The following is a 13,748-nucleotide window of genomic DNA, read 5'->3' as shown; positions in this document are numbered from 1 at the left end:
AGGGATGCGGTGGAGAGGGGTGTGCAAAGTGTTTAATGACCGGGCAGAAGACGCGCGATTTCCGGGAGATTATCATTCATTTGCGGGCATCTACTTGGGCATCTGGGAGTCTCTGTGCATTTGCGGGATAACGTTAACGTTAGTCCCGCAACTTCCGGGAGACTTCTGTAACGTTAAATGTCTGAGAAAGTGCAAACGCGGTCATTTAAAGACATTAATGTTAACATTCCGACTTTAATGGTTGTCAACGCTTAATATAATTCAAGCGTACGTTATCACGCGAGTCTATGAACTAACGGGACGGCCACGAATGAACCAGTTTAAAAGGGACGCGGTGTTTAAAATAACCAAATTAACGTACACGAATAACAAACAATCATATGTTTTAGTCAGGAAGCCTTTTACAAGTAAGCATATGTTCATTTACTCACCAGATATGTTTTAGAAACTCTCCAGAGCTCATGGAAACCGTCCTGTGTTGCCGTTAGCATCCGGGCAGAGTAGGCTAATGTTAGGCTGCTCCGGGGATTCCCTCGCTAGTTTGCTTAGAATTAAAGGAGAAGTGTCGATTTTATTTTACAGATGGGTAACAACGCACAAAATGGCATTAAGCGTGACAGAAATGTGTTGAACATGTACATTTGATGTTTTTATGCACTATGTATGCGTGAGCATATATAAAAACATTCTTGAAAAGAAGTCAATAGTAATGCAGTTAAGCTAGATACACAAACGACCATGAATGAACCGCAGAAGATTAAAATTGTCACTCCATTCTAAAGTTATTAACTTAACAATATGTTTACAACTGTATTTCCTTAAAGAAAGCCAGTAAAATACCAACATTTAGGTAGTTTGACTCACCAGTTGCTGTTCTAAACCTCAGATGGAAAATGGCGTCTGGAAAATTCTTCAGTGACTGGGGCTGCATGAATTCCCGGATGTTGGAAATAACACCACCAAGTGTAGAAAAGATAACTCCTTGATTTCGCACTGAATAAAATCAATTCTAACTCTTATTATATTCATTTATCAAAATCTTAACTCTTTAACGTCAACACTTTACTCTGAAATGCTTCAACACCGAGAATTTAACTCAGATGAATTTGCTGTGTGCCTACAAGAATGTAACCTGTGTGCGCGCGTCTTTTATCACTGAGGCCGCTGTCTTTAAAAACCGAAAGTTGCTTCATCTGTCTGGAAATATTTCGGCTTTTAATAAATGAAAAGTTAATTTAGGTGAGCCAATATTAAAAATTGCTATAAAGTAACTGTGAAGTGCGGCAACACATCGAATCTGAGGTCTGATCTCATCTCTCTCTCGCTATCATTCAGACATCGAAACGCCACACAGGTCAAGTCGCAAAACTGAGGCTGCTATACGTTTTATGGAGGAGTGTAAATATTGCAGTTATGACAGAGTTAAATGTGTTGATGAAGAAAAAAAGACGAGAAATCACTTGATCACGTTAAAATGACAGTTAACATGCATGTATTTTTACACATTTATTCACACGTTTGCATTACTGAGAGCAGGAAAGAAACTGAGCAGTATCTTCATATTATCGTTTAATTAAAATGAATGATCAACAAATGAATCTGTCTCGACAGCCTTTACATGTGAAGGAATTATCTACACACAATCTGAATTCTCAATTAGAATAATACAACAAACTATAAAATACTATTCTGAAAATACTTAAATCACAGACTAATCCAAACGCCCAAGCGAGCTGCGCTCCAGACCAGATCAGCTCGATGACGTATAATGCCCCCGACGCAGCCTGTAGTCTCATTTAGCAACTTGATAGCAACCGTCTTTTTAAAGAAGCATAATCGATTTAAAAGTTGAAGAGTGTGCTGTAACTGATGTGTTTTATGTCGTAGAACAAAACGTGAAAGTATATTGAGTTGGTGTTAGCCACGGACCTTATTTGAGCGATTTTACTGAAACCCCATTCAAAAAACCCATTGACTTTGGGACGAGGGAACCGGAAGTGCTAAAATGCTAACTCGCTTCCGGGTTTTTGCATACAAATTGACGTCATAGTTCCTCCACTCTATTGAAGTCAGGTAGGACAACAAAAGACAACCAAACATGTTCCCCCTGTTAGCAAATGTAACCAAAAAGTATCTTTACGTGCAACAAGCTGCTCATCTGAGGGTGTGTTCAGCACGATGGGGAACATAGTAAGCCCCACAAGATCCCATCTTAAGCCAGAGATGGTCAACATATTGGCCAGGATTCCTCGCAAAGAACAAGTAAACCTCACTGTTAATAAATGCCAATTTACAATGTTTTATTTTTTATTTTTTTTTAAAGACTGTGTCAACCTGTCATTTTTGTAATGTAATTTTGAAAGCTTTTCTTTTATATTTGTTTCTTGTTCATTCGTTTAATCTTATTTAAACTTTGTGCAATTTAATTACTTATCTTGCTATTTTATTTTCTTATTCGTTTTAAAAACATTCTAACATTCATCACATTCGTCCATTCAAACAATTTACGCCGAATTGGCAATTCCCGCAAAACTGAAAGTGAAAGTATTATATGCATTTATAAGCTATTTAAAAGCAGAAAGAAAAGAGGAAACCCCGACCCCCACTATGATACCGGTATTACCGGTGTTGTCACATGTCGATTAACCGGTGGGGAAATTTCCTCATCGTCACAACCTTAATTTGAATGATTTTAGATGTGTATATAAAATAGCCTATGTAAAATATTAACATCATCAAATTAATAAAATAATGACAAATTTGAAATAAATGACAGAAAAGTTAATAAAAACAGACATTCTCTAAAAAATGTAAAAATCGCAATATTAAAATGAGTAGATTTTTTTTAAATAAAATGCGTTGATTAACTATTACTATTGGTGTATATATTTTACAGCCAGTCTAGATCTCATTACGTCCTCTCCCGAGTATATAGCCGAAGTTTTTCTTAGTCGTTTACATTAAAGAATCTATTATTTACTTTTTCTCTCTGTATCGCGGCTGAGTGTGCGCTGTCAGCTGAATATAGGCTTAAATTAAATCTAAAAAGCAACTAGCCTGCGAGCTAATATTTGTTTTTGTTTTTTTTCGCATAACAGCCAATTTCAACCGCGAGGAGATACCAACAGCTTGATATGCAACATTTTCTAAAATGTTATTTAGCTTGGAATAAAAACAATTCACAAAAAATGATTTAGTGTGTGTGTTTTTTTAAGATTGGATTAGCCTATTTCACAGTGTGTAAACATTAGAAATAATAATTAGGCTAAAATACAGTAGATTACCCCTTCATTCAGATATATGTCGTTGTTTGGGAAACTCTCCCCTGGTCTAGAAGTTTCTCTTGCTTCTTATCTGCTCCACAAGCGCAGCACGCTTCTTCCTCTGGCTCTGCACCAGGGCTGGGTTTCCCAAACAACAACGTAACTCGCGGCAGAAATATCATAGTACAATGTGTCGTTTGGGAAAAGAACGATGTAGTGACGAGTGTGTCCCAAAACCTGTAGTTTCTCTGTCACAGATCTATTGTTTGACCCACATTAGTTATAACGTAAAATGCCCATAATGATGCTCTAAACGAGGTGGTAACAATTTCTTTAGAGAGAGAGAAAAAAAAAACATTATTTTATTTGCAAAGTATATTGTTTTACACAATCACACATTTAAAAAAAAAATCTATCATAGTTTTGGTGAAAACATGCACTTATATTCCATATTAATTGAAATATATATAACGGCACATATAAGACCTATATTTGTTTCCTTTACAAATATTATTAAGAATTTCATTTCTAATTTCATATATAAATCATTAATGGTTGTAGGCCTAATTTACAGTAGGCTATTTATTTAGAAATAGAAAAAACTTTTTAATATAATATTAATTATTATTATTATTATTAAAGTAGGATATTGCAAACAATATGCAAAATAAATGCAAACAATATTCCATGACTCCCAATATCAATTGCTACGAGCCTAATATAGAAATTTTAATTAACACGTAGTTCAGTCCATAAGTTGCTGTGAATAGAAACAGCCTATATAAGCCTACATTACCAGAAGTTGGCCTATAGGTAAAAGGTATATAACCGGGGATTTTGTGTCAACCTTGCTTGTGAAATATACTCAAGATATACCCCTGCCCTCATCTCAAACAAAATGTTTGGCTATTAATGAAGCAGCCTGTCTGAGGTGTTAATGGGGCATTGCGCTTTAACCGAAAACAACAACAACCCAAAAGCACTAAATTGGTTACAGGGGTTGCTTCAGAAAATTGCCTAATAATAATAGAAGTAGTAGTAATAATAATAATAATAATAATAATAACTACTGGCATGTTTATAACTAAAGTTGTTTTCACTTCGGTTGCACCACATGCTCTTAAGGCAAACCGTAGTTAGTAAGGTCATAAGCTCTCCGTAAAGTCATACATAGTTGCATTAAATCACCTAATATCAAATAAAAAGTGTTTCAATCGTTAAACTGATTTAGAATTCTGCAACTAATGCATCTACATATAACTGTTCTTTGAAAATTTGCTGTGAATGCACACAAATTACACAAAGTTATCAAAACATAAAACTTGATTTTTTAAATATTCTACACGTTAAAGAAAAAATAGCAGGGAGAAAAAACCCAGTCATAAAGAAATGTATGTTAACACAAAACATTTCTTGAAACAAAATTAAACTCTTCATTCACAAACCGAAAGAAATGCGAGATTTAGGAAGAAAATAAGGCTGTGAATAGAGGGAGATCATCGCAAGCTCCTCGATGTAAACTAATCTCACCGTCATCTCTTTTCTACCATTATACATGGGGGGAGGCTGCGGTAAATTTTTAGTTGGAACACAGCGTTAGGTTTAAACTGAGTGAAATGCTGCAACACAGAAATATTTAGTAGTGCGTACATTGTAAATTAGTGTCCCTTTAAGTCACAACTAGGCTTCATTTTAACTTACACACTGCTGGTGCAACTGGCCCCATGTAATCAAAAAAGGCTGCATATTAATAAGTGGGTCGCGGGTTATAATCTAAAAGCTATTGCCAGTCAAACACAGCACAGCCATTACAGCAAAATGGAGAGATTTAAATGTACATATTGCACATATGGAATTATCCACTCACTGCATGTCGTTCACCTTGATAAACATGCTAATTGTCTTATTATTATTAATATTATATTGTATGCACTTATGAAATTAAAGTTTATAGAGCCTGGTTTATACTTCTGCGTTATGATCGGCGTAACCCACGGCACATGCAACCCGCGTAGCTGTTTATTTTACTTCTGCGCAATGTCTCTGTTGGTCTGCATTAACACTTTCAAAACGCTAGTTGGCAGTGAGGTGTTAATGTTCCTCTGTGTTGAGTTTCTTCGCTGTTGTTTTGTTTTTTCTAAACGCTTCCTGAACATGCAAGTGACTCAAACTCGCTCATTTTGAGGCTGGAACCGGCGGACGTGGAACAACTTTAACTATGAGATAAACACAAAACAAAACTTTCTATCCAGAGCTCCTTCATGGGACTCCACACGTGTAAACAATCGCTCTATTGGGCTCGCACCACTCGCACGGCTCTTGGTCCCGCCCCCAGACTTGTCAGCGCTGCCAAGCCGACCAATCACGACCATCAAACAAATCACGACCTTGCGCTCTGTGTCGTTGCGACTTGTAGTTACATTTTTTGAGAGGTGCACATCATCGACGCCGACGGCCAATAAACAATGCTTAAACATTAAAATGTGCTTTTAGAAACTTAAAATATTTATGTTTCTAATATTTAATTATACATTTGCTGTGTTTAATATAGGGGATAGAATAGCATACAGTATATAAAAAAAATTTTTTTGTCCTTTATACCGAAATAGGCCGGCTATAAGAGGAGGCGCTCTATTAAACAAGCAGAAACAGCACAGACTGTTCACTCTGCATGCATGTGAAAGAAATGAACAGAGAAAAATAAACAGACGATAAATAATAGGCGACTCACCTTACGTGCCGATATGCCCATTTATTTAATTCATAACTGCCACTAATAGCTATGCAAAAGGGAACCTATTTTGAGTGTTTGGCATGTAGTGACAGATTTTCAAATATTTGTAACCTGGCCTATAATAAATAATAATAATTATTGATAAAGCAAGTTATACTGCAATCAGGTGATGTGTTTCATTGACTCGATAACCTTAATATTTTGTAGTGTGTGCTGTGACGCGATTTTCATTTCTTGCAATGTGCGCACGTTTAAGATTTGAGGTAATAACATCGCCATGATAGTCAAAGAAATGTAAACATTCTTTTTACCCCAACACAATTTAATAGGGCGCTATAAAGGCTAAACAACTTCATTCTTATATTTGTTTAATTTTTGCAGCCTGGGGCTATACTTCTCACCATCTATTGTATCTTTTCTAAAGCATACAGTATAGTGTAAAAGCATGTTTATTACTAAGAAAAAAGAAAATGTATTTTTTAATTGATCACATCACATAATCTACTGTAGGCTACATTACACATACAGTAAGGGCTGCTCTATTATGGGAAAAATCATAATCACGATTATTTTTGTCATAATTGCAAACAAGATTATTCAAAACGATTTTTCAGCTGAAGTCAAAATTATTAGCGCTCCTGTGAATTTTTTATTTATATTTTTGTAATAAATATTTCCAAAAGGATGTTTAACAAATTCAGGATTTTTTTTACAGTATTTTCTATAATATTTTTTTTCTTCTGGAGGAAGTCTTATTTGTTTTATTTTGGCTAGAATAAAAGCAGGTTTAAATATTTTGAAACCTATTTTAAGGTCAATATTAATGACTTGCCCAATTATCCTAATTAAGCCTTTGAATTGTACTTTAATCTGAATGCTTGTACTTTGAAAAATATATAGTAAAGTATGTGCTGTCATCATAACAAAGATGAATGAAATCAGTTATAAAAAATTAGTTATTAAAACTATTATGTTTAGAAATGGGTTGAAAAAAAATCTTCTTTCCATTAAACAGAAATTGGTGGAAAATGGTTGCTAATAATTCAGGAGGGCTAATAATTCGGATTTCAACTGTATATATGCAGTTATTTTCCTCCCTGTAAATGAGCAAAGGGAAATATGTACAATAGAATAAAAATATGAAACAAACTGTGCTTTAAGCTTCTTATAAATGATCACTGAACACAGCATTTTGACACCTATTTGACCATTAAAACGCTCACAGTAAGATAACTTTAGATGTGTGTACTCTGCTCGTCTAGCCTAAGTGCACACACACAGCAGCATGTACAAATCAGATTATGAAAAATGATGAAGAGCATGCTTTTCCTTTTATCCTTTATTTTTAGTTTTTTTTTTTTTGTTTTTATTTACACATTTTTTTAAGTGGTGAGGACAATATTCACTGGTTCCCCCCTCCTGTATAATAATTAAATGTTACATTTTTAAGAACTTCACAAATAGCCTAAATAACACTTTTCAGTATCAGTGATAATATAAATAGTAACTAATAATAATAATAATGATAATAATAAAAAGAAGAACAAAAAATATTAGCCTATTGATAACAATATAAATGAGATGTTGAGGAAAAAACAGCGTAGGCTACTAACTCTCCACTGTTTTTGGTAAATTATTTGACAGAAAAGCTAACATGCTGACACATTGTCTGGATTAAGCAGACCTAGTTGGAGTCGCAATGTTTCCAGCAGCACTCAATACACGTTCAGACTTTCTATCGCAGTGCTTGTAGCGCAAATGCACAAATGCTTTTTCCTATGCTACATTTCTCGTCAATGTCTTCCATTTATCACTTTCTCTTTTGTATCTGGCCATTTTTAAATAGGGCTCTGCGATATCTGGCTGACAAAAAAATCAAAAAATAAATTTTAATTTTTATAATTTTATATATTTTTATTTTATTTTTTGTGCTCATAATATTGACCTTTGCAGTTTTTACCTTTTTATTATTCAGCTAAACTAAAAAACGGAAGACTTTCTCCAGTGGAAAAATATAATAGGGAATATTATGAAATTATTGATTGCCTTTTTTTAAAATTAAGAAAAGTCTTTACATGGAAAGGTCATATCACTTTCAATAGTCCACAATGATTCAAAGCAGCTACTGAAAGTTATACTCGCATATGTTGCTGTTAAATCATGTAGTTGTGTGATGTATAACCATGGTGTAAGTGCACACCTAAGGATTAACCTTTTTTCCAAGAAAGAGACTTTTAAACGATATTGATGAACAGTTGATATGATCTATTAAAAGTCAGTGATGCTAACAGTTAATCATCTTGTTTGCTTTCAGGCTCTAGCACTGGCAGAACAACCTACATGAGAAGACCATGGACAAAAGCAGACGTGAAGGCTGTAATGAGTTCAAAAGACTGATTATTATTATACACATTTTCATTTTTTTTCCTTGTCACAGAGTGACAATATTTAACCATTTTCAAACCCACTTCTGTTCCATGCCAGTGCTTCACAGTCCATCATCACTCTAGGGTAGTCTCTACATTGCTCTACAGTTTGCCTCTGCTTCTCAACCCATGTCTGCCACTACTCCACAGTCTGGTACTGCTCCACAGTCCAGGTCCACGTCTGCTTCATGAGCCTGGGCAATACCCATCACACAAAAATACATAACCCACAAATGCAGTCCCTCAGACTAAACATTTACAACAGTGTTGAGTAGCAAAAAGACATGTTTTTTGTTTTTTATTTACATGTTTGAAAATGGTCAAATATTGTCACTGTGACAAAAAAGTGAAAATGTGTATGATATTAATTAGTCACATTATAACACATTATATTACTGTCACATTACGAAATTTAGTTTTTAATCTGTTTTGTGTTCATATCATTCTGTATGTATCATTCAATTTGTGGAATCAAACTTTTATGTCTAGTTTTATCTTTTTTTCTTTTTTTCTATCTTTTTATCTATTTTTATCCATCTATTTTTTGTTCTTGTCAGAGCGATAATAGTTGATGCATTTCATAATAAAATGTATATACATGTTTAGTTCCCCTGCTGTTTTCCTGGACTTCAAAAGTAAAATTAAAAAAGTTTATTTTTTTATTTCTGTCATTGAGTGGCAATGTTTTGTATTTGACAGTATTCTAGTGCACTACCATGTTGTGTTCTAGTATAAATATTTAAATTTGAAAAAGAATAATCTGTTGAACGACTTAATTAAATTTTAAAATACCATTAGTTTGTTTATAAGCTGTAATCATTCATTCATTCATTTTCTTTTCGGCTTAACCCCTTTATTTATCAGGGGTTTCCACAGTGAAATGAACCACCAACTTATCCAGAATATGTTTTACGTTGCGGTTGTTCTTCCAGCTGCAACCCATCACTGGAAAACATCCATACACACTCATACACACACACTACGGACAATTTAGTGTATTCAATCCCCTGTACCGCTTGTCTTTGGACTGTGGGGGAAACCGGAGCACCTGGAGGAAACCCACTCCAACACAGAGAACATGCAAACTCCACACAGAGTTCACAGAGGGGAACATTTGTGCTCTGGCCAAGTAAAAGAATAAAATAATGAATATGTTATCGTACAGTTGTGCTTCTGGTTGTTCATGGTTGAAGGTTCTTTGCCAATTATGTTCTTTTTTTATCTGAAGTTGCCTTTCAAAATATCTACTGTCCTATAAAATAAGAGCAAAGGCCCTTAAACAATTAACTCTTCATACTTTAATGTTAAAATGCTGTCTTTTTCAGGTTATTGTTCAACAGTACATTAAACAGATTGTTTAACTGATACAACACAATAAGCCTACAGAATTGTTAAATCAAAAGTGTATTTTAAGCAAAATAGTATTTTGTCATTTAAGAAGTGACAGGCAGAACCTTAGCAACTGAGATGGGTTTAGCAGGTGTCTAGCTGAGGAAAGCCAGAGTCTGTTCTGTTGTCACCCTTACTGCAATAGCAGAATAGTGTGATATGTAAAATGTGTTAATCAGTCCTTTTAAACCATGAAGGGGCTAGGTTTGTGTGTAACATGTAAACAGACCTTGTAAACCATGATTTTGTCTGTCCCCATAAGCCTGTAAAATGTCACATAGTTAATTTGAGTGTGTTGTGAAACTAAAATTGCTGTTTTTAAGCGTTGTTTGCCTTTTGTAGCTCAAATAAAAAATTTTGGCACAAGTTTTATGTTCGTAGGATGTTGGCAAAGGTATGTCCCCGTAAACCACCAAAAAGTCACATTGACCTCATAAACCATGTATGCCTGTATGTGTGTGTGTTTGTTGCACTGCTGGAGTGAAGGTTAACCAGTCCACACAGTTCATGCGGCTATAATCTTTATTATCTTTTATTAATAAACTATGTACAATATTTACACGTCGGCTCCAGGTCTCTTGCATGAAGGTCTCTCAGCGACGTGGTCTCTTCTGGTCGCCGCGCGTCTCTGGTGAAGATGGGGAGCGGGACCGTTTCCCTCCGGCGTCCCGGACCGAAGATGCCGCACCTGCTGAGGACGAGGAGGGCAAAGGCTCGGTCTGGCAGGAGAAGGTCGGCCTCTTTCTCTTCTCAGCAGCATAGGCCTCACTGAACAGATCGAGCGCAAACACACACAAGCAGACATCATGTGAGATTTGGACAAACACTAGAACATGCGGCTATGCCAAGTACAGTTTACTCACGCGTCTATGATGGGAATGACGTATCGGCCGCTGCCGTCTATCATGACTCCCTTTCGGTCTGGGTCGTCCACCTCCAACAGGAAGCTGCGGGGAATCCCTGTGCTCTTCCGGATGCGCTTGTGCGGCGCGGAGCGGCTGCCCTGTGAATTGAGGAGTGACAGTCAAACTCTGAGCAAACAATCTGACTGATGAGGACAAGAGCTCAAGTTCACAGCAACCGTGAGCTTGGAAAACCCAGTTACCACATTAGTGGGGCAGTGCCTAATGTGGTGTCCCGGGATCCCAAGCAGCCTCATGGCCTCACTAGTGAACATCAGAACCATGAGAATCAGCTCAGACATCTCTCACAAAGCAAACCTGTCAGTGTCTGAACGCTCACCTGCTGGAGTAGTAGCACAGGCTGGACTGGTACATCACCGCTTTCAGCTTGTCCTCCTCTGACGCCTTTGCCTCAGCCAGATTCTCAGTCTGTTTCACAGGCATTTGCACATTTGAATCTTTTTCACCCTCAACCCTTCAAACAATCTCAAATCTCCCTAAGAAGCTGAGTGCGTGTGCGTATATTGTGTGCTTTACATTGCGTTTTGCTATTGTGCTATTCATTTGTTCAATACCTTCAACAACTGCTCCAGTGAGAGGAGTGAAGGATCAGCTCTAGGTGAAGGTTCACGCCAGCGTCCAGCTTGATGTCTGCAAAACAAAGGAGCTTGTGTGACTAAAACACCAGGGACAGACCAGGAGTCTTCATATAACATCTAACAGAGGACGCGTGTGCTCATTTCACAGCACTTACCCAACAAATCTTCTGTTTGAGGACTTCAGTCCCGCCGCAGGGATCCGTCTGATGATGACCGACGTGTTTTTAGGGATGAGAGCATCATCTGTGTATTCTGACAGCAAAATAAAATCAGAATCAGCACATAATTATGGAGCACGGTATACTTTGAGAGCCATTAGCCTTTTAAAACAGCCAAAACATCCCTACATGTCAGCATCAGCACCACCTTACAGCTTCCAGAAGTGTCTGATGTAACGCATCTAATGTTAGCGTAGAACAGTTGAAGTGTCTTTTCCTCAACTCACCTTCATCAGTCTGGGCGTTGCTGATCTTCAGCTGGCAGAACTTCAGCCTCTTGCTCCTCATGATCTGCCGCTTCAGCTCCCCCGCGCTGATGTTGAGGCCTTCAAACTGGAGCGAGTCGTAGGTGAGTCGACTCTGGAACCTGTAGTGAACACAAGACATACTGAACACAAACACAAAGCACAGCGTAATAAAAAGGGTCAAACCTGAGTGATGGGAACAGCAGGCGATCAATCGACGTATCCAACGATCAATAATATCGATAATCTGGAAAAATTGTCACGGAGGACGCAGAGATCAGATGCCAATCGACACAGCGAGATTCAAACAACACCCACAGGACGGTTGTCATGGATGCTGATGATGAACACGTGACGCATGCGCTGTACAACTTCCGGCAATATTATCATTATTAATATTAATTTTATTGATAGTAGTAGTAAAATCATTGCGATAAGTATAATAAAATAAACAGCAGAACAGTTGGCCATATCTTAATAATAATACACAGCGACGTTTCCCTGCACGAACGATTCAGGCCTTCGCCAAGAAGACTCGGGTGAGTCGATGATTCAGGGATTGATTCAACTGTCCGTTCATCCTATTGGCTTCTTTGGCTGAATGAATCGTTCAATGCTTTACTCAAATAAAGCGGCCTCTTGCTGCCACCTATTGGGGGTTTGCTTTTTTGTTTTCAAAAGTACTTTGACACTTTTTTAAAGGCACCTTTAAGTTCATTTTTGCACAAAAGCTCGTCTCTGTGCGTTCCAAATGGTTTGAAATTTCCTTAGCACATGGTTTTCTTGATGCGTTTGAAATTTTCAATGTAAATCCACTCGTACTTGCATTTGATCTTTATTATGCCTTAAAATCAAAACTATACTAAAGGTGTCTTATCCAAATGCAGATTTTCATTCAAAACGTTATGACAGAACCATATTACTTTACAGTGGCCCATGGATATATATATATATATATATATATATATATATGTGTGTGTGTGTGTGTGTGTGTGTGTTGCTTGTTTCTTATTTACCCATGCAGTGACTTTTAGGCATAAATACTATGTAGGCTTGCTAAAGGGTTGCATGAGAAATGTCATCATCGTGAGAGCTTGACTTTTTTTTTGTCGCTGCCTTTAGTTGTGGTGAAATGAGATGCATCATGTCGTTTATCTGTTTGTGCAGTCTGTACCTTCATTTCTGAATCGTGTGGCATCGTACTTGAAGCCAAGTCATTTAGCCCAAGGCATAGTTGTCTTAGAATGAGTAGTTTGCTGATCAAATTCCACATTTTGATGAGGCAAAACACATCTTGGATGTTTTAATTACTATTTTAGGTGAAAAACAAAACAATGAGATTTGTGTAAAATCTAAAGTTAACCAAGTCCAGCCCGCCATCTTGTCCTGCCTCTCAGTTCTCTTAAGCCTTGGGCCGGCTCTGTGAAGTGGCCTCTTTTGGGCTCATCATTGAAGACCGGACGAGCTGCAACATTTCGTTCTGCCAGGTTCTGGGAGTAGATGAGCATGTCATCGCTCTAGACTATGGTCAACTTGTGAAGTTACTCGTACACCTCCGCTCATGGCATATTACCATTAAAATGAAACTTTTCCAGCAGAATATGACGCTCTAAAAAAAAAAACTCCATCGGCACTGGTAACTATGAAAAACACGACTGAGCACTAATGGTACACTCAACAATTTACACTGACATTTGAAGGATCACCTGACATTAAAGACTGACGTAAGAACGCTGGAGGAACATCAAATTTTAACACGGAAGAGTTTTTTTTGTCTCTCTCAAATTAAAGCAATATTTCTTAATCTTGTTGTTTTTTTTTTTTTTTACTGTACAGTTGCCCCAGGTGTTTATCAGGTGTGATGCCTGCTCATCTGACCTTTGACCTCGGCACTCAACTGCTGCCAGTTTTCTTTCAATGCCATGAGATTTCTGAATTCTACATGCAGGAACCGATGCATTCCTTTTTTTTC

General features: G+C 37.0%; 2 protein-coding genes and 1 long non-coding RNA gene across 4 annotated transcripts in view; 1 reads left to right on the top strand and 2 right to left on the bottom strand.

The window, feature by feature from the left end:
- The window catches only part of LOC141374985 (uncharacterized), a 60,056-nt gene extending 51,032 nt beyond the window's left edge, over positions 1-9,024 (top strand). The window contains exons 14-15 of the long non-coding RNA XR_012384510.1: positions 8,312-8,373; positions 8,482-9,024. This is a non-coding gene — a long non-coding RNA (uncharacterized lncRNA). The remainder of the gene's footprint in view (positions 1-8,311; positions 8,374-8,481) is intronic.
- LOC141375737 (E3 ubiquitin-protein ligase RBBP6-like) overlaps positions 1-13,748 on the bottom strand; it is a 307,115-nt gene that overhangs the window by 166,760 nt on the left and 126,607 nt on the right. The gene's annotated exons all lie outside the window — the stretch shown is intronic.
- Positions 8,955-12,346, bottom strand: LOC141375714 (E3 ubiquitin-protein ligase RBBP6-like). Of its 2 annotated transcripts, XM_073910617.1 has the most exons (7): positions 11,759-12,336; positions 11,469-11,565; positions 11,290-11,365; positions 11,055-11,143; positions 10,918-10,978; positions 10,676-10,815; positions 8,955-10,580 (listed from the first exon to the last, which is right to left on the bottom strand). In XM_073910617.1, the coding sequence occupies exons 1-7, from the start codon at positions 11,916-11,918 to the stop codon at positions 10,406-10,408; spliced, it is 798 nt and encodes a 265-aa protein (XP_073766718.1). In that variant the 5' UTR covers positions 11,919-12,336; the 3' UTR covers positions 8,955-10,405. The 2 variants fall into 2 exon arrangements, with proteins under 2 accessions (XP_073766718.1, XP_073766719.1); XM_073910618.1 differs by lacking the exon at positions 10,918-10,978 and having other exon boundaries at positions 9,089-10,580; positions 11,759-12,346.

The sequence above is a fragment of the Danio rerio genome, chromosome 8 (assembly GCF_049306965.1).
Source record: "Danio rerio strain Tuebingen ecotype United States chromosome 8, GRCz12tu, whole genome shotgun sequence".
Taxonomy (NCBI): Eukaryota; Metazoa; Chordata; class Actinopteri; order Cypriniformes; family Danionidae; genus Danio; species Danio rerio.
Note: the sequence above shows the minus strand (reverse complement) of the source record. Positions and strands in the feature narration are given on the sequence as shown.